At 32.6% G+C, this 21,880-nt stretch overlaps 1 protein-coding gene across 1 annotated transcript; it reads right to left on the reverse strand.

Moving 5' to 3' along the window:
• Positions 1–366: 366 nt before the first annotated feature.
• LOC131144209 (photosystem II 10 kDa polypeptide, chloroplastic) lies at positions 367–15,974 on the reverse strand. The gene is made up of 5 exons (XM_058092685.1): positions 15,599–15,974; positions 15,439–15,497; positions 7,213–7,268; positions 710–762; positions 367–579 (listed from the first exon to the last, which is right to left on the reverse strand). Exons 1-5 carry the CDS (start codon positions 15,759–15,761, stop codon positions 485–487), a joined length of 426 nt encoding a protein of 141 aa, XP_057948668.1. The 5' UTR covers positions 15,762–15,974; the 3' UTR covers positions 367–484.
• Positions 15,975–21,880: the final 5,906 nt, after the last annotated feature.

The raw sequence follows: 21,880 nt of genomic DNA on the forward strand, positions 1-21,880 counted from the left end.
ATCCCTCTTAAGGAAGATACAATGTACACTAGTCTTTTTTGAATGTTTGATACCTAATTCACAATCTTAACTCTAGGAACACTTGAGTAACTAAGTGCTAATATGAGAAGTGCAAATCTCATATTCTTAATCTCCTTAAGAACTTGTATTCTCCTTAGATTTTGTGGACTTAATTATGGAATAGGGATAATAGTTATATGACATGTGTAATTAACTTGCCTTTATTGATTATGTAATATGAAAAAATATAAAATATCTTTGTCAACTTATTGACTTTAGGGCACAAAAAAAAGATCAATATTATATAAACTAAAATAGTTATTCATTGATATTTTTTTTAATATTTTAAGAAGCTATGTGCATCAATTGGAAGAACCAAGCCACAATATTACATACAAGTTTTAACATAATTTTTATGAGTGTTCAAGATTTTCCTAGTGTTGGAATAGACTTGACACATTACATAGATTACAACATTGATGCCTTATTGTGCTAAAGCACTCGTATTGTAAACAAGAAGAGCACCTCCTGCAAGAAGGCCAGCTAGGGTAACAGCCCAAATCAACAAGCCAGTGGTACCTACAATTTCATATAGTGAATAATTAACAAGGTCACATGACTTTAAGAAATGGCTAAATTAGTTAGAAAAAGGATGTTACACTCAATTTGTACTTGGTTCATAACTAAAATTTTATTCAAGATTTCATACCACCAACATAAACATCACCACCTGCAGACCATTCCTCTGGCGAGTAAATTGGACTGCATATAACATGAAAAAAAAAATAAATATATAGCAAAGAAATTGTTGCATCTACATTAATATTCTAAACTATTCAACAATTTTGAAAAAAAAAAATTCAATTGGAAGATGTTGTTTACCATTAGATTAATATTATACTTATGCATATATAAAGGCCTGTATGTGGTATTAATTATCAACTTTGAGCAAAGTTTTGTAACTCTCAATATACATAGACATTTTTTTTTTAATTTCCATTCTCTATCCCATCTACCTTGTACTTCGATATTTTTTTTTCCTAATTAACCCTAACTTCCAAAATTGAAACATATTGAAGCCCACCCATTTGAATCTTAAAAGTAATGGCTCTGAGATTTTATATTTTGTTAAAATACAAGAGAACTCCATTGGATCTCTTATGGAAACTGAGTATTTTAAATTTTCCTTATCAAAGTTCATTTCTAGATCTCTAAGCATATTTGAGGGTTTAATGTGACTAATATTGGTTTAACCAACATAGAACATGACCATCGTAACCTCATGTCTCCTAATAGGTGGAGAGGGCTAAGTCTAGGCCAACCCAACCAAAACCTAATTTTTAGGGTTAGTCATACTTTACCTTTTTTGCATTTTATGGAATCTTTCTAATTTGTCTATTTATCTTTTTAATAGTATCACTAACCCAACTTGTGATTTAAATGTATTTTTCTCTTTGACTTAAGAAAATTTTCACTAAATTTCCTTGAACTTTAAATAGAGTGAAATACTCAAATTTTTTTTTTTCCCCAAATTTAGGTAAAGAAGCTTGTAAGGCACATATGCTTTTTAATTTTTTGATAAAGAGATGTAAAAATGTTATATTTTAGTTAATTTTTAAATTTTATTGATTACTCTTAAAACAATTATTGATGATTGCTAGATAAAAATTGGAAACTATCATAATTGTGCATTAGGTTACCTAGTAGAGAGCATAAACCACATATATATATACTTCAATTTTTTTCAATGCAGATTTTGGTTCAAGTTGAAAATTAATCATTGGACCAATAACTAAAAGAGAACCAACTACTAGTCATGTAGTCATAGAAGGGGAAAAGATTTTTGCGAGATCGGAATTGTAGAGACCCGAAAAAATTAATTCATGAAAATAATAAAGGGAAAAGGGAAGAGAGAAAGAAAAGAAGAAAAAAAGTATGTTTAAAAGGGGCATAAGCAAGGACTCGTCGAAGAGTGCATACTGAGAGCAGGAATTTCAAACTATTTAGGGTTCATCGATGAACCCACTGTCTTCGTTAACGAACTCCCTTCTTCGGCTCATCGACGTGTACACGTGTCTCGCCGGTGTCCAAGTTAAAAGCTTCATACTTAAGGCCTTGACTAGAAGTTGTAGAGCTATTGAGTGAAGTTTGAAAGACATGATGTCTCTAAGTTGAGAAATTCATGCATAAAGCCTTTACAACTTGAGATTTTGGAGCTAATGAGACTTGGATGACTTAAGGGCATTAAGTTATAATAAAAATTCTTGAATATGTGATCTACCTATAGCATTGAAGACATGAGGTTTGGGGCTAGTTAAAAAGGATTGGATGACCTGAAGGGTTCATGGTCATAAAAATTTTGATGACCGTCGATGCCTATTTTTGACCAAGCCCTATTTGCATCGATTAGCATGCATAAGAAAGATTTCAAACCTCTCTATGTACCTTATGCAATTTTAATTGCATTATTGGGGCCTTTTAGGGCCTCAATTTGATAATTTGGGACCTTATGCGAGTTAAGATAGCCTATCTTAGGCTAGCATAGCCTTTTGGATGTCTCTCAATACCCTGAGGGGTAAAGAAGAAATTTTCTTTACTCCCAAGGAAGCGCTGTAGATTTTTAATATTCTAGCCCTAGCCCATTTTGCCTATAAATAAGGGGGCTATGATGGGGGAGAAAACACACGTAAAAGAGAATCTATACAATAAGAAGGGGAGAGAGGGAGTGAGGTTGGAAGATGCTTACATTAGAAATAGGGAGGTATTGAAGAGAGGAGAGGGGGGTTCTTAAGAGAGAGAGAGGGAGAGCTTGGGTCCTTGTTTCTTGCAAGGGGCAAGAAAAAGGAGGCACATATTCTCAAACTTAAACCTAAAAAATATAGAAGGTGGTGGAGGCTTGCAAGATCATGTGCTCAAAGATAAAGGCTCTTTCTTTCTTGATGTGATTTCTCAAGGTAAGTTCTCATTTCCAACTGAGTATTTATTGATTTATGCTTTGTGATACATATCCTTGATCTATATGTTTGGGTTGTTCATTAATTTAGAATACCATCAGCATGCATCTAAAGATTATAAAATCTTGGGTAATCTTCTTTCTTCCAAATGTACGTGAATCCCTTTGAGGTTAGGTCATAGGCAAGATGAAGTGCAGTGGCGAAATCTATTAGATTCCAAGTTTTGAAAGGAGCAGATTCAAGACTAGGTAATTCATAGTCACCAGTCTAGTCTGATTGAATCCATGAGAGAGATGGGTGTTGGGCATTGATAGGCTCGAAGAGTCTTCACGGTTGGCTTGCCAAAGTAGTGTGAACTCCGATATAGCAGAGGGAGGATTCATAGTTGGGAGAAGGCAATCCTAGAGGTGTTTTCCCCTTCAGTGGTGAGCTTCTATTGGGTAAGTAGGAGCTAAGATCATGTTGTTAGCATTTGTAGGAATAGATAGCGACAGCAGCCATGGGGCCTAGAGGTCACTGAAGTAGATAGCAGTGGTAACCGAGAAGCTTGAGTGGTTGTAAGAGGCGCCATCACAGGGGGTTGTAGCTAAGGTTTCAGACAAAACCTAGTGGATTGCATGGGGAAGACTGTGAGTAGTGGAGGGGGCATCCCTTCACATGATCAACAAATATGCTTTAAACTGGCTAGTTGGTTTGTTGAACTGGCCAACGAGTTTTCCTATATGTTTTTAATTTGTTTTTTTTTTTCCCCTTTTCGTTTTCTTTTCTTTGTTATCTCCCTTTTAATTGTGTATTTTCATTTTATTTTGTCCAAATAAAATATGATAAGAAACTTTTAAAAAAATAAATAAATAAAGAGGGAAAATTGAAATTCAAGGAAGAAGGCTCCCTTTGTGAATGTATCGAAAATTACAGGACCCTTGAATTTTACCCCTTGAATGTTGGGCATCATTTTTCAATAGCATAATCAATTTAACTTTGTTATTGTCTCATTTTTCATGCTAATGAAATATGAGTGCTGATTAAATGTTCCTTTATTTCAATGCTCAATCATGAAAAAGGAGGGTAAGTGCATGTCAAGTTGTCAATTGCATTACATGTTGTAACTAGGAATGCCATTTTTCCTACATTTGCAAGTTAAATCTAATGTGTTGAGGATTAGTAGACTCATATTTGTTCTCTTCCTTTCATGTCTACATATTTGTTCACTTTGATCCCTCAACTCGATTTATGATTGGATGAAAAAGAGAATTTCACCGTATGGTACTTTTCCTCTTCTTATCACTAGGCAAGGACAAGTACTCTCCCTTAAGCCCATATAGGTAATAGGAGTAGGTGCTTGTACCCCGAGATCAAGGCATTCAAGGAAAATTTGGAATTCCATTCTTGCCAAAATACTATCTTTTCAAAATGACCTTCTAATTATTTCCCTTTTTGGCCAATGATGAGTTTAGCAATGTTTTCAAAAAATCCTGTGTGTCTTGTCAAGCAACCTCTTTTCAAAAGAAACTCCCATTTTTTTCAACCACAAATATCCTTATTTAAAATCTCTCTCAGTGATTGATTGCAAATTAAATATTTCTCAATCTCCATTAAAACACTGGTTGCTAATCAATGGATTTTCAAGTTAATCATCATTTAATCCTTGCTTTCAATAAAGATTTAAATCTCAATTTCTATTAAAACCATGATGGCCAATCAAGAGATTTTCAACTTAATCATCATTTACTCCATGCTTTCAATCAAAGAATTAAATCTCAATCTCCATCAAGCCCTGATTGCAAATCAAGAGATTTTCAACTCAATCATCTTTACTCCTTACTTCTAATCAAAGATATAAATCTCAATCACCATTTAAATCTTGGTTGCCAATCAAGAGATTTTCAACTAAAGCAACACTTACTCTTAGCTTTCAATCAAAGATTTGAATCCTAATCCCCATCAAAACCATGATTGTCAAAAAGGAGATTTTCAACTCAATTATCATTTACTCCCAAATTTCAATCAAAGATTTAAATTTCAATATCCATTAAAACCCTGATTGCCAATCACGAGATTTTCAACTTATTCATCATTACTCCCTAATTCCAATCAAAGATTTAGACTTCATCATCTTTAAAACCTTGCTTGTCAATCAAGATATTTTCAACTTAATCATCATTAATTCCCTATTTTAATCAAAGATCATAATATTCACCACCATTAAAACCCTGATTTTAGTGAGGAGATTTTTCAACCCCATCACCCTTAAATAATTTATTTCAATCAAGGATTTAAATTTCCATCTCTATTAAACCCTAGTGCAATTAGGAGACTTTCAACTCAATCCTCATTAATTCCTTGAATTCAATCAAGAATTTAATTTTCCATCTCCATTAAACCCTGATTTGAATTAGGAGATTTTCAACCCCATCATCATTAAATTCTCGATTTCAATCATAGAACTCCAATCATAATCTCTATTAATTGTTGACTCAATCGATGCATGTTATCTATTTAATCCCTCATTTAAATTGAGAAATCTTATTGATAGCTTTTCAAGATCTCTAATTTCAAAATCATCTCTAAATTTATTCATTGCAATCAATGATAGTTTCTTTCATCCATTCTCTTCTTCCTTCTAGTCTTCAAAAATCTAGGGTTACCTGAGGCGCCCAACCCCCTTTCAAAACAAGAGCATATCAGGGTTCTTAACCTTGTTGCTCGAGCTCTTAGATGATGACAATTCACCAGATGACTAGAAAGGGGAATTTTCTTCCTTCTCATTGTCTTTAGTTAAAACACACACACACACACACACACACACACACACACACACACATAGTCGTAACCGTTCTTGTAACGAGTGTTGATATGGGTGTTGGTTGATTGATCTCCTTTTGAATGGTTGGTCAATCACCTTCTCTATGCATATGTATACTTTCAAACCTTGTTCTCTATGTCGTTGGCCTTTTAGGGTTTTTCATACACCTTCGGACCAAAATCATAAAGATGGATGCCTAAATAACTAGTGGGATTTACACCTAAGGTCTTAAGACTAAAGGACCTTAAGGGATTCATACTTAAGACCTTGATGACCTATGGACTTCAAGTTGGTTATAAAGGCTTAGATAACATAGTCTCCAAGCGAAGGGCTTTATACCCCAAGGCCATGACAATCTTAATGGGTCAAAGTTTATAATGAAGGCCTAAATGATATAAGGGCTTTGAGTTAAAGCCTTTACCACTTAAAGGGATTTTAGCTAGTTATGGATGCTTGGAGGACCCAAAGTTTTGGGGTTAAGGATTTGACTCTCAAAGCCTTGAAAACTTAAGGCCTTGAAGCTTGTCACGATAGCCTATATTTTTTGAGGGCTTAAAGCTAGTTACTAAGGCAAAGAGAACATGATGGCTTCAAACCTAGCGATTTGATGAGTTTAGGGTTTCATGCCTAAGGCTTTGACAACGTAAAGGCTCTAAGCTACGTGTTTACACATCATTGATATTAAGTTTTTCTTAACTTTTATTCATATAAAAACTAACTTTCATTTTTTAATAGAATTTAATATAAAAGGAAAATATAATGGAAAATGAGTTTTCTCCTTATTTTCTTTTCTTTTCCTTTTCCCAAACAAAATCCTTGATCCAAACGAATCGTTAAGGTCTTCTTGAACCAAAGATTTTGCTGGGGAAAGTAAAGGAAAGGAAATTGAGAAGAAAACTCAATTTCTATTGTATTTTTCTCTTTATATCAAATATTACTAAAAATAAAAGTTTGTTGTAATATGCTTAAAAAATTAAGAAAAATTAAATTTGAATGGTGTATAAAACCAAACTTTTGTTCGTTGATTTGATATACTTGTTATTTTTATTTTCTTTTTCGCTTTCCTTGATAACCAAACATTAGAAATTGGTTTTCTTTATATTTTTCTTTCTTTTCTTTCATACTTTCCAAATTCCAAATGGGGTCATAAGGTAGGGTTTAGGAGCATGATTTTGGGGTATGAATTTAAATTTTATAAAATTGGAAGAAACTAAGAACAAAATTGTGTTGAATTTCTTTCAACTTCACACAATTAAATCCAAGTCCAAATTGTAAAATTAATATTCTCAAGCACTAATAGACTCTAATTACCACATAAATTAATGAACAAAAATATTCATATAATTTGTTTGGTACATAATTATAAAATGAAATGTAATGAAATTTATTTTTATAATTTAATAATTTTTTTAATTTTATTCTGTTCACATTTTATTTGTACAGATCGAATATTACCTGTATCCATCAACGTTAGCACCATATTTGTCTACAAATTGATAGACGCCTTTTCCCTGCATCCAATCATCCCAAAAAAAACATAGAAAAGTTAATCAATAGAATAAAACATACCATATGTGTTAGAGAAATATCTACACCTTCTATCTATAAATTATTGTACAGTTATTATAGAGCAGATATTAAGGCATTACCTTCCATCTATCAATTATTGTACTGTTATTATAGAGTAGATATTTAGGAGTAATTTGGGATCTTATTCCCTTTCTCATGTATTATACACAACTTGTTACATTGAGTTTTGAATATAGAAGAAAGTCTTTCTTCAATTTTAAAATGGCATTATAGCAGGCTCTCAGCGTATATTTTTTTTAACACAATTTGAAATTTTTTTTTTCTGCAATCATGTCCAACATCACATCTCTAGAGGTCTCCTCCTCCAATCCAACATCCCTATCAATTCTAGATGTGTCTTCTCCGTATTTTCTCCATTCTACTGATCACCCAGGTGCTATCCTCATTTCCGCTCTTCTCAATGGTGAGAATTATCCTACTTGGAAGAGGGCTATGAAAATGGCCTTGAATGCCAAAAATAAATTTGGTTTTGTTAATGGTACCCTTCCCAAACCAACGTCCTCCTTTGTAGAAACTCAATTGTGGGAATGTTGCAGTGATATGATCTTATCATGGATCCTTAACTCCATTGATAAATCCATTATTCACAGCCTGATCTATCATGAATGTCCCCGTGATGTATGACTGGATCTTGAGGATCGTTTCTCTCAAAGCAACAATCCTAGAATTTTCAAATTGAAGAGTGACATTGCTACTTTTACCCAAGGCTCCATGACCATCTCTGTGCATTTGACAACACTTAAAGGTTATTGGGATGAACTCGCCATGCTTGCCTCCACACCACAGTGCACTTGTGGCATCTTAAAAGAATTAATCTGAATGCAAGACATTGAGCGTGTTTTTTAGTTTTTGATGGGGTTACATGACTCATATGCTTCCATCCGTAGCCAAATTTTGGCCATGGATCCTTTACCTTTTGTGACCAAGGTCTATTCAATTTTGCATCAAGAAGAGAAGTAGCGCCTTCTTCATATCTCTAGTGTTCCAACTGAATTTGTTGCCATGTTGGTTCCTCATAATTTTTCTCATTGTTCTGATAGCAAGGGGTGAGGGTGTGGTCGTCCAAAATGTGACCACTATGATCGTGATGGTCATTGGAAAGCACACTATTACAAGCTACATGGTTATCCCAGCAACAAGTCTCAATCTTGTGGAACACCTGATAGAAAATCTAGTTCTTCAATGACTACAAATATTGTCAGAGGTACTTCAACTTCTTCTGAGATTGCTGTCCCTAGTCTCACTAGCGAATAGTTCCATCAACTCTTGGATCTTTTATCGCCCTCGAAAACCAACTCTGTCAATTTTACTAGTAACCTTGCCTCTTGTCATTCTGATTTTTTTTCTAATATTGAATGGATTGTTGATTCAGGTGCCTCAGATCATATGACTTCCAAATTGTCTTCTCTTGATAATGTTCAACTTCTTAATCAGTCATGTCTCATTAAGCTTCCAAATGGTGACATTGTTCTTAGAACGCATACCGGCACTATGCGTCTTTCTCCTCATCTCTCTCTTTCTAATGTTCTTTATGTGCCTTCATTTAAATTTAATTTATTGTCCACCAGCAAACTCACCACTGATCTCAATTGTGATTCTATATTTTTTCCTACCTTTTGTGTTTTTCAAGACCTATCAATGAGGAGGTTGATTAGAATGGGTGAAGTACGGGATAGACTTTACCACTATAAACCTCTCTCTGCCTCAATTTTCCACTCTCAGCATGTTTCTAACACTACAGTTTGGCATTTATGTCTTGGTCACCCTTCTATTTCATGTAATCTGGAAACTTAAATATTTCTTATTCTCATTTGGCTTGTGATGTTTGTGCTAGATCAAAGCACACTCGTTTACCTTTTTCTTTGAATACAAATAAGAATACATTTTGTTTTAATTGGATTTATTGTGACATATGGGGTAGTTATCCTATAGCTTCACTTTCTGGTAAACGTTATTTTTTAACAATTGTGGATGACTACTCGCGTACTACATTGGTCTATCTTATGCACATGAAATTTGATACTTTCACTTTCCTTAAAAATTTTTGCGCCATGATTAAAAATCAATTCAATGGCACTATTAAGCATGTGCACACTGATAATGGTAAAAACTTCTATCCAATCCGCTTCAAACCTCTTTTTTTTTTTTTTTTACAATCAAGGCATTATTCACGAGTGCACAGATACACCTCAACAAAATGGCGTTGCCGAGCGTAAACATTGCTATCTTCTTAATGTGATTCGGTGTTTACGTTTTCAAGCCAATCTTCCCATCTCTTTTTGGGGTGAATGCATTCTCACAGCCACTTATTTAATTAATCGCACTCCTTCACCAAGCCTCACTCATAAGTCACCTTATGAACTTCTTTTTTAGAAACCACCATATACACACTTGTGAGTGTTTGGGTGTTTGTGCTATGCCCAAACCTCTCGCCAACATCGCGATAAATTCTCTCCTTATACTCTTCGATGTGTTTTCTTAGACCGGTTATCCTGCTCATCACAAGGCTTATTGTGTATACGATCTTGAAAACAAAAAGAATTTTCATCTCCTGTGATGTCACTTTTGAAGAAATTATTTTTTCCCTACCATATCATACCTCCAAATCCTCCATCTTCTCTAGTTCTTCCCCTTCCTATTCCTGATATCCACCCTTCCTACACTTTACCTACCCAAGCAAACACACCTACCCTTAGTCCCTCATCTCTCCCTCCTTCTCCGTTGGTATCCTCACCGACACCCTCACCCTCTTCCCCACCACACCCTCCACCCATCTCTTCACGGCCAAAATGAGTTGTCACGCATCCCTCTTACTTGGACAATTATATATGCCCTTTTTACCAAAGTCCTTCACGACTTCACAAGTTCAAGATCTTTCTCAAGTACAGTTCACTGTATCTAATCTTTTTTTTATCTTATCATTGTTTTTCTAATCAACATTTGGTTTTTCTTTCTATTATGTCCCAACATTCCAAACCCACCTCATATTCTCAAGTTGTGTTGTTACATCCACATTGGCGTGATGCCATGGTTTCTGAAATCCAAGCCTTAGAAGCCAATCATACTTGGATTCTTCAGCACCATCCACTTGGTAAAAAACTAATTGGTTGTAAATGGATGTTCAAAACAAAAATTCAGGCCGATGGATCGATAGAGCAACACAAAGCTCGCTTGGTGGCCAAGGGCTACACTTAGGTAGAAGTTGTTTGGATTATCATAACACTTTTGCTCATGTTGCTAAACTAGTTACTGTTAGGTGTGTTCCTGCAGTGACTGTAGCTTGAAATTGACATCTCTTTCAATTGGATGTCAACAATGCTTTTCTCCACGATGACCTTGATGAGGAGGTTTATATGACCCCTCCATCGGGTTATTGCAAATAGGGGGAGACTCTTGTTTGTTGTCTTCAGAAATCACTATATGGCCTTAAGCAAGCCTCTCTCAATTGGTTCTCTAAATTATCTTTTGTTTTATTTGTTGAGGGTTTCACCCACTCTCGGGGTCAATTTTTTACTCTCATATGTGTTTTTGTTGATGACATTCTCATGGTAGACAATGATCTCTCTGATATTAGCAATTTCAAGGCCATGCTTGCTCAAAAATTCAAACTCAAGGGTCTTGGCAAACTAAAATATTTCCTTGGTCTCGAAGTTGCTCGCTCTCTCACTGGCATATTTCTTAATCAACAAAAATAAGCTTTTGACATCCTCACTAATAGCGGCCATCTTGGTGCTTATCCTGCGAACTTTCCCATGGAACAAATCCTTAAGCTCAATAATACTGATGGTGATCTTCTCTCTGATCCAACCTCGTTTCGACGACTCGTTGGACATTTGATATATCTCACCATCACTCGTCCTGACATTGTATTTCCAGTCAACATTCTAAGTCAATTTATGCACCAGCCCAAACAACCACATTATGATGCTGCTGTACGTATTCTTTGATACATTAAGGCATCTCCAGGCCAAGGTTTATTTTTTCCTATTGCCAACATTCTTCAAGTCTTGACCTATTCTGATTCGGATTGGGCTAGTTGCCCACTCACTTGCTGCTCCACCATCAGTTTTTTCATTCAATTGGGCATTAGCTGCATTTCTTGGCGCACTAAGAAACAAACTACAGTTTCTTGCTCCTCCGCCGAAACTGAGTATCGGGCACTTGCTTCCACTACCTGTGAACTTACATACCTCAAAACTCTTTTAAATGATCTTGGTGTACCACATTCCTAGCCTATACTATTATATTGTGACAACCAAGAGGCTCTTCACATTGCCTAGAATCATGTTTTCCACGAACATACAAAACATATAGAAATTGATTGTCATGTTATTCATGAAAAGTTACGGGCTGGTCTCCTCTTCACTAAGCACATTACTACCTACAGTCAGCTTGCTGATTTCTTCATCAAAGCTTTGGGTCGTGAACCTTTCCAAAACTTATCACACAAGTTGGGCATCACGAATGTCCATGCTCTAACTTGAGGGGGAGTATTAGAGAAATATGTACACCTTCCATCTATAAATTATTGTACAGTTAATATAGAGCAAATATTTAGGCATTATCTTCCATCTATCAATTATTATATAGTTATTATAGAGTAGATATTTAGGAGTAACTTGGGATCTTTTTCCCTTTCTCATGTATTATATACAACTTGTTACGTTGAATTTCGAATATAAAAGAAAGTCTTTCTTCAATTTTAACAATATGGGTGGATATCTTTTTGCTTTCTTCTAAATTATCCATAGTTTTTATTTGTTTACATTAGTCATGTTATACCAATGCATTTCTATCCTTGGGTGGATGGTGGTACAATATACATATGAAGATAGTAGTGGATAGACCTGGTAAAACGAATTGGGTCGAATGATCTGTGAGGCAAATTATTGGGTAGAAATATTACAATCTATATCTGATTCATTTAAGTTGTGGATTTATGGCGGTTCGGATATGATAATTCGTTGCAGATGGTGGATAATCTGTCATTCTCATCCCTATTATAATTTTTTTTGCCGTCCAATGAACATTTTATTTTGTAACACAATAACTGAAGTTATTTTTAAAATTATAATTTGGTAATGAATTAAACATTTAATAACTAATCACAAAATTATAATTTTTTTTATATTTTTTCAAAGCATAAATTAGACTTTTATTTTAATCACAAGAAAATTGAGTGTTTGGGCTTGAGTTTGAATGTGGGCATAGTGTAGACCTAGAAACACATACAGTAGTGCAAAAGTTGAAAGTGTAGGACTAGGCCTTGGTTAATAGAGCTTATGTTAATTAATTTGATGTCTAATAAGCATGAGTATAGGAGATTATCAATGAATTTAAACATTAGTTGTTAGCAGATAGACTAGTATATATCTATTGAATAAAATCCTAAATTTGCTGACCAACTCATTTAGATGCGAATAAAAAAAGTTCAAATCATATTTGACTCATTTAATGTGTAGATCGATTATGAATCCATTTAGGCGAGTCAGATTCGGTTCAGATTAACGAATTTTTATCCATTTTGTCAGGTCTTAAAGTGAGCATGAGAAAAGGTGTGATATTTTAGGCAACAAATATACAATTTTTTGACTTCTTGTATTTCTACTATATTGTAATTTAAGATTGAAAATGTTATCATATATTTATTAATAATTAAGTAAGAAGACATTTTGATGTTACACTCTTCATTTAAAAACTTCCATTTTGGTTAGTTAATGCAATTATTTTATTTTATTTGCATTTCATATGCCTATATTGATATTGTTCACTCTCAAATGTTATTAAATTCTATTATGGACAATACTAATTTTTATTTACATTAATTATTTCATTTGTTTGTATTTATATTACATGTTGTTTATATTATATGTGGACAGTTATATAAAAAATCGAATAAATATAAGGTGATAATTATATCATATTAAGTTCAATCTAGTCTCGTAAAGTCGATCCACTTCTATAGATCCATCTTATACCTTGCAATTGGGTGCATGAATATTGAGTTTAGATTTGGATTTGTGTGGATTTTTATAAAATTCAATATAATTTTATATTATATTTTATATTATATTTTATTTATGTTTATATAAATTTAAATATAATAATTCTTTTAAGCATAGGATGAAAATTCCTAAGACATTGTTTGGAACTGAGAAAATATTAGGGAAAGGAGAGGAAAATATCAAAAAATTCTCATTTTTATGTTTGGTTATCAAAGAAAATGAGAAAGAAAATAAAAAATATATCAAATTTATAAACAAAATTTTGATTTTACACATCATTAATAATTATTTTTCCTAATTTTTAGTCATATTAAAATAAAATTTCATTTTTGATAATATCTTATAGAGAAGGAAAATATAAAGGAAAATGAGTTTTCTTTTTCTTTTCCTCTCATTTTCTTTTCCCTCGTAAAATCTTTCATCCAAACACACTCTAAAGGGATGAGGGTTTAGAATTTTTTTTTGGAATTCTCAGTTCTAATCTTGAATATATGTGGGAAGGAATTTTTCTTGGGAGGTGGGTTACCCAAATATTGTGGAGCTCAAGTTCGATACGACCATCTATATGCATATGTATACTCTGGTGTTATTTCCCCTCCTCTCTCAGCACAAGTAGAGGGGCCCACGTGAGCATCACTGATTTTTAAAATAATTTTCTTAAATTTATTTTTAAATTATTTCCTTTCTCTTTAGTTTTATGTGAGCCCCTAAATTTCTCTTTTTTCTACATTGATTCTACTAAATTTTTTAAAATTTTTTTTAAAAAATATTTTCTTTTCTTAATAGATAAAATTAAAAAATTCTAACATTAATGAATTAAACTAAATAATTTTTTCAAACTCCACGACTTTCTATCACTTCTGTTTTCAATACTTTTCTATTATAAAATTATTTCAAATTATTAGTTCCTACTTACTTTATTATTTATTTATATTTACATCTACTAAATGTATAGAATTAATTTTAATTTATATTGTTTAAAAATATAAAAAAATATATAACATGTTACATTTCTATTCAAATACATTATATAATATATATGAAAATTAGCATAAATGATTAGAAATATTTTTAAAATATTCAATAGAACTGATATAATTTTTTTCTACTAAAATTATAGAATTAATTTTAATTAGTATTATTCAAAATAAAAATATATGTATTGTGTTACATTTTTGTTTACATATATTATAGACAATAAAATTAGTATAAGTGATTTTTTTTTCTCACTTACCTTCAATCGAAAAGTTCTAATATTAAAAAATTAAAATTATATATAAATATATGTATTTATATATAAATATATAAACACATGTAATTCAATAAGTGTTGATGTTTCCATATGTTATGAAATAAAATATTTAAATTTTACTTAAATTTGACATTTTAAATTCTCATTCAATATTATTACGATTTATATCTATATTTTATTTTTTTCTCAATTAATTTTACATTTAAATCGATCCAACCACAAATAAATTTACATCATATGTACTATACACAATTTTTATAAATATTATGTTATTCATATTATCAATATTTTTCAATTATGTCAAACAAATCATACAAGATAAATTGTTAAATTATGATTTTACTATCAAAACTAATTATCAAATTATATATATGGCAATTCATACGACTAAAAACACACAAAAAAGTTATACTTAAATATTATTTGTATTATGTGTTTTAAAGGTAATGTTTAATGAAATAGTATATTCTAAATGTGCTTCTCTTATACACCTTTATTAATTATAAAGTTGTATTTACATTCAAGTTTCATGTTAAAATGATACATCAATACAATTTTATATTATCATAATTCATCTTAATATTTAAATTCTCTTTTAGTAAGTGTACATTATCCAAATACAAAACTCAAATCCTTCATTGTCCTCGTGCAATTTTTATTCTTCTAAACACAAACTTAATCATTCTAGTGTCAACTACATATATATATATATATATATATATATATATATATATATGAAATTCAAACTTCTAATCTTTCCTTTTTAACTTTTCTCCTATCCATTTAACCTTTCTTCTTTATTGTATTATATAACACAGCTGCAACCGTACGTACCGTTCCCTTCCTGCCGGATGCATCAGACCCATCCCTCAGCTCCATCCCACCGCCAATTCCTGTTGCAATTATCATATATTTATGCATTCAGAAATCATATCCATATATTAGGAGAGAGAGAGAGAGAGAGGGAGAGAGAGAGAGAGATAAACAAATATACCGTAGGGCTTATCGGTTTTGATTTTCTTTTTGCTGGCCACAACCCTGAAGGAGGAAGGAGAAGATCGAGCGAGCGAAGGGATCCCCTGCGCTGCTGTTCTTGGAATAGCAGTAAATATGGGAGACTGTTTCAGACCCAACACAGAAGAAGTAGCTGCAGCCATCCTTCTCTCTGTCTATCAATCTTCTTCTTAATAATATTTATCACTCTTTTAGTTTTGCAATAGGAGCAGCAGTGGCGAGCTGGAGCAGTGATAGTAAATACCATGTGATCGTAAGAAGAGTTAACATGAACCATGGATTGGTGATCCTCAGTGTCACACGTGGCACGTCCTCTGTGGCTCCATGCTCCCAACCTTATCCACACTCTCTCCCTCTCTCCCTCTCTCTGGTGCTGCTAAACTTATCATTGTCAAGAAAAGTTGATGTGTTCACACGATGAAGTGTTATTACATGTAAAAAATTATTAAATTAATTTTGAGACCATATTGTCTTAGTTAATTGAATTAATTATCGTATGAGGAATTTTTTATTTAGGGTGCTTGAAAATTTTGTGTCACAAACTTATTTTCATGTATGTTCTTAGTAGATTTTTCAGCTAAAAATATAATTTTTTTTTTTTTAATGTATTATTCACGCATGAGTCGAGAATAGACTTTTTTTTAAGTAACTATCACAACTACCATATTAAAATTAACACTGAACATAAAAATTTATTACACATTCTCACAAACGAGCCAAAATAAAAATACTCATGAATAATGCGGAATCATTCCAGTCCCAAAAATGTCATTTTGTGAGAATATTTTTTATAGACCCTATGAACCATGCATCACCTCAAGTCTTTATTTCCATAGTTGCACACTATGATTATAAAATATGCCACATTGATGTAAAAATTGCTTTTCCCTATATATATATATACATATATTTGTATGCATGTATGTATGCTTGTATGTATATTGTCAATAGCCAATTTTTGACAAAACAAATTTTGACCCAAATGAAGACTCCAAAATCCAAGACAATAAATAGAAGGAAACAAAATTCCACTGATAGTTAGTCGGTCCTCCCTTCATAAATGGTTATTGGCCAAAGCCTGCAGCCAATCAACCGACCCCTCAAGGCAGCTGATTCGCTTGGGGCAAATTTGAATTTTTTAATTTGCCATAAGACAATTGGTTAGAGATTTTCGACTAACTACTTGTCCCATTCATAACACAAGTCAACCTCTGACATAGGTAGTTAATGATTGGTAGTTATAGGCGGTTATTGGTGATTATTTTGAAATTTTAATTTTAATTTTTTGAAATTCAAATTCGAAAATAATTTTCCCTCACTTTGTTAAATGTCTATAAAATGACATTCTCAAGGAGATTTTAGGGCACGTCAAATTGGAGGCAAAGTAAGTGTTTTCGAAAGGAATTCGTGAATTTAAAAGGATTTTCTTTTGAAGAAGAGAAATCACACTTCTCTTCTCTTGAACAAGACTTTGGGTATAATTCAAAATCAGAGGTCTTCCACTAAATCTGCAAAGGGTTCTTCTTCTAAAAGGTCAGCGTCAAACCCTTTTACTTCATTCATTTTCATGCATATGATTGATTTTGGCAAGTTGAAACATATATGTGACTTTTTGAATATTTTGATTTATACTTCATTATTTCTATCTTTTCCAAAGTCAAATATGCATGTTAGGAATCATAGGATATGTTTCTTTCAAATTTACATATATAGGAGTAAACACGTTAGAATGTCAAAATCATACATGTGTATTGAACTTCTTCTTCAGGTAGTTGACCGGCCACACAAGGCGGTCGACTAGCCTCTGCTTCTTTTGAAAATGTAGTCATTAACTATAGGTGTTCAACCAGCCCCTACATGTGGTTGATTATCAAATTCTGAAAGTGTCTATATTGCATTTTCTCTTGATTTCTCTTGAGATTTCAAGTATGTTAATATCTCTGCACATGACAATTATTTGTGATATACATTGATGTTGGCGGATCTTTTCTTCAAAATTTTCATGGTTTCTCTATAAAAACAAAAATCAACCTTTTCATCAACAACCAATAGATTTACATGAGTTTTCTCAAAAGTATCAATATTTTTTTGCAAAATTTTCAAGTTACTTGGGGTCACACGTCCATTAAAAGACGTTTGGGTGTCTTCCAATCTTTTCACTGATGATCAAGGTGGGTTTGGGGTTCTCTTCCCAAAAATTCACACTTTTCAAATGATTTTTATGGTTTTCCTTCAAAATAAATCAAAGTTGTATTTTAAAAAATTTAACTTTTTTAATGAACCATTTATGATGTGACTATTGAAAGGGTTAAAAGCCTCTTTTCCAGAAGACAAAATGAGAGACTTCAAGTTGGATTTTATAGTTTTCCTACCAAAGAAACCAAAAATCCTACAAAATTAAGTTATTTGATATCTTTGTTCAAAAAATCAAATTATTTTTTTGAACTATAAATTTTTTGATTCCTCGTTTTAGGATGTGCAGACAATCCACTGTGGTATATTTAGCCATAACAAATAATAACCCAAATCCCCTTTGCATTGATCTCTCATTTGTTTACTATGTGTTACATGTTCTTTGTTGTGTTTCGATTTGACATCAAAGTAGTAGGACTTTCATAAGGCCTAGACCTCAGCACAATTCCTATGAAAGCCTTTTTCAAAAGGGGTGAAGGTTATGCATTTTCAAAAGATAAACCATTTTCAAAGAATGTGCACACATATACGCACACGTTGACATTCAATTCTGTCTGGGGTGAAGATGAAAGAGGGAATGACAATCCCTAAACAAAAAATAGGTTTGAAGAAAAGGAGGAAAAATAGTTAAAAGCTCATAGCATAGAGTTGCCACCTTTTTTTTTAGAAAACATAGGAAAAATAAATAAAATCTCTAAAAAGCTCTGTTAAAATCAAATTTTGAGTTGAAAGTACATTTGTGTGTAGGAAAAGTGATTAGCTAACCATCTCAGTGACGACTAGCCAACCAGCACCCTTATCTACACTTGTTCATAAAATGTTGTGTTGCCTTCAAAAGAAAGAAATAGAAAATAAAAAAGCAAGGACCACTTTTGGTTCTTCAATGTTAGTATCACTATCTCAACACTCTAACATGACTTTGAGAAGTTCATAATATTGCTCTAAAAGGGTTTGGCTTCAAAAAGCTAAGTTGGATTAAAATATGATAATGATGATGTGATGATGGATTGTGAAAATAGTCAGTTTGAAAATGTTGAGCTTGTATTACCGACTCAAAAACCAAAATTTGAGAAAAGGGCATCGAGCTTGTATTATTAGTCTTTGAAGAGAGGGAAAATTGTGAGTTTTAAATATGGAGTTTAAGTTTGAAAATACGATGATGAAATGCATGAGTTTTAGAAAAGTTAGAGCTTTATCATCAGCTAGTTAAGATCGAGAAAAACACAATATTTTTTTTTTGGATTTTTTAATTCATTTATTAGGAAAAAAAGAAAAAAAGAAACTCTTGATGATGGAAAAACAACAAACATGGTTTGTTTGGTCTAATTTCGTTGGTCAGAACCATAATACTTTTTGAATCGTATGATTTTCAAAGGTTAAGAACTCCTACCACACCTAGGGATAAGGGGAAGGAGACACTATATAGTAAAATCCTCCCCTTTATCTCATTATAAGTCGGAATCAAACTTTAAGAACGAATGGACAACAATTTGTATTTTAATTTTCCATTCTTCATTTTTTTTTTGGAGACTTTCAACAATGACAAGATTAAATACCCATTAAAACACATGCACTTAGCCACGTATACTAACATGCATACACACACACACACACACACACACACACACACACACACCTGTATACCTACATACACACATACATATACATTCATGTATATATATAGGTATACACTAGTCAATGCACACACACCACTATATACACATACTTAATATATCAATGCATATATACTCAAATAAATATACTACTTACATCAAATTAGATCTACATATAAATACATACATATATATATATATATATATATATATTCTTACATATACACATACATATACTAAATATGCACACATGTATACACAAATATATACAAATACACACCTATATCTATACGTATATACTTATATATTTATATAAGTATACTAAAGACCTACTTATATCTATAAACACACACACACACACACACACACATTAATACATAGATATACATCTATCTATGCAGTCATACATATAAAGATACATATATACGAAAGCATTTATACAAATGACATAAATACACACACATTTGTGTATACATAGATACACTCAATTAAATACCCATATATATATATATATATATATATATATGCATACATAATAATATACATCCACTTATATTAAAAACACATGTATACTAAATATATACAAACACATATATACCTATATTATTACATATACATATGTATTGTCGTGACGTTCTCGAAGCGAATGAAAGGTGAATTTAAATTTTCGTGAAAAATGGTGTAATGGAGCCACTACTAACCTTTTAGTGTGATTAAAACACTTGATTACTATCCAATTAAGGATAAAATCGGTCTGCATTACCAGAAATGGGCTCGACAGTACGGTTACGCGAGGGGAAGGTATTCGCACCTCCTACGCCCTCGTTCCTACGAACGGTACCAAATTAGTTAAAAATTATCTCAAAATTAATTTAATAAGCCTTTAAAATTACTCCATTTTTAAAATTGCAAAACAAATACCCGAAAAAAATAACATATAGGTATTCCCTTAGAACCGGAGCATATTGTGTTTTGAAAAGCTCAACGCCCTTCTTTGCAATCATTGGGATTGAAAAATTGAGAAAATAAGTTTTTACAAAAAACAACTCCCAGGTATTTTAAAATTTATAGGATTTTCTAAGGAAAAATGACATTTTTGAAACCTTGGGAGGTTTTGGGCTCATTTGGGCTAAAAATGATTTCCTAGACCTTGAAAATGCTTTTGTGATTTTTTTTTGAGTGCGAAAACATTTTTGTGACTTTTATGATGTTTCAATATTTTTTCTGAACTTCAAAATAGTACAAATAAAATTAAGACAAAACTCATAGAAGTCAAAGTTTGAAAATACTTTTGAATTTTTTTAAAAAAACTTGTGTGATTTTTTTAGCATTTTATGATTTTTTATGGGTTTTTCAAATAGTTAGACGTTTAAAGGAAAGAAAAAAAAATCACATACTGAATAAAATAGTAAACCGGTTCCATATCGACTCAAGGGTTCAAACAATTCGCAGAGAGATAAACGGGGTTTAGGTTCAAGGTTGAACCTAACTTTGGGTTTGAGTCCCCGATTCACAACTTCATACCCCATTTATTACACTTCAGAATGTAACCCATGAAGAGAAAGTCCATTTGTTTTACCTCTCGTCTTCCTCTCCTTTGGTCTTCTTTTCCTATCGGTGAGTCTATAGGGGTCAGTCTACAGCTTCTTCCTGAGGGTGGTTATTGAGCTTTGACTCGACGCACTAGGAAGTGTTTTCTTCAGTTGGGGTGACTTGACACTGGTAGGAAACGGAATCGATCGACCACTTGCTCTTCTAAGAGAATGAAACGTAACCTCACTCCTTACCCACAAAGAGAGAGACAAGCTTCACAAACTTATAATAGAAAACTTTAATATTTGAAATCTTCTCCTTACCACCAAGAAAAACTCCTCCTTTGTTCTTAGAATGAGAATGCTATTTATAAACTTAACTTAAGGCAAGCATGGAAAACAAGACATAAGAGAGTAATTGTGGGGGGAACAAAGCATAAGGTGAAAAATGATGGAGTGAATATAGCATGGGATGAATGATAAAGAGGGGAACAAACCATGAGGTGAGTGACGATGGGGGGAACAAAGCATGGGGTGAAGAATGATGAGGGGAATATAGCATGAGATGAATGGTAAAGAGGGGAATAAGGCATGGGGCGAGTGATGATAGGGGAAACAAAGCATGCTTGCATTTGACAAATTAGATAAATAATAATAATAATAATAATAATAATAATAATAATAATAATAATAATAATAAAATAAATATACGGGGATCCAAGAAGCCGATCGAAGCCCAATGGAGATGTGTGGGGCCCACAAGCCATGTGAGGGTTATAGGAACCCGAGCTAGCACGCACCGAATATAGGAATCTGAGCTAGCATACTAAAAGAGATAATGTGCACCGGATGTAGGAATCTGAGTTATTGTACCAAAGATGTGGGGCCTACAAGCCATGTGGGGTCCAATGAAGTATGTGGGGG

The sequence above is a fragment of the Malania oleifera genome, chromosome 12 (genome assembly GCF_029873635.1).
Source record: "Malania oleifera isolate guangnan ecotype guangnan chromosome 12, ASM2987363v1, whole genome shotgun sequence".
Classification (NCBI taxonomy): Eukaryota; Viridiplantae; Streptophyta; class Magnoliopsida; order Santalales; family Ximeniaceae; genus Malania; species Malania oleifera.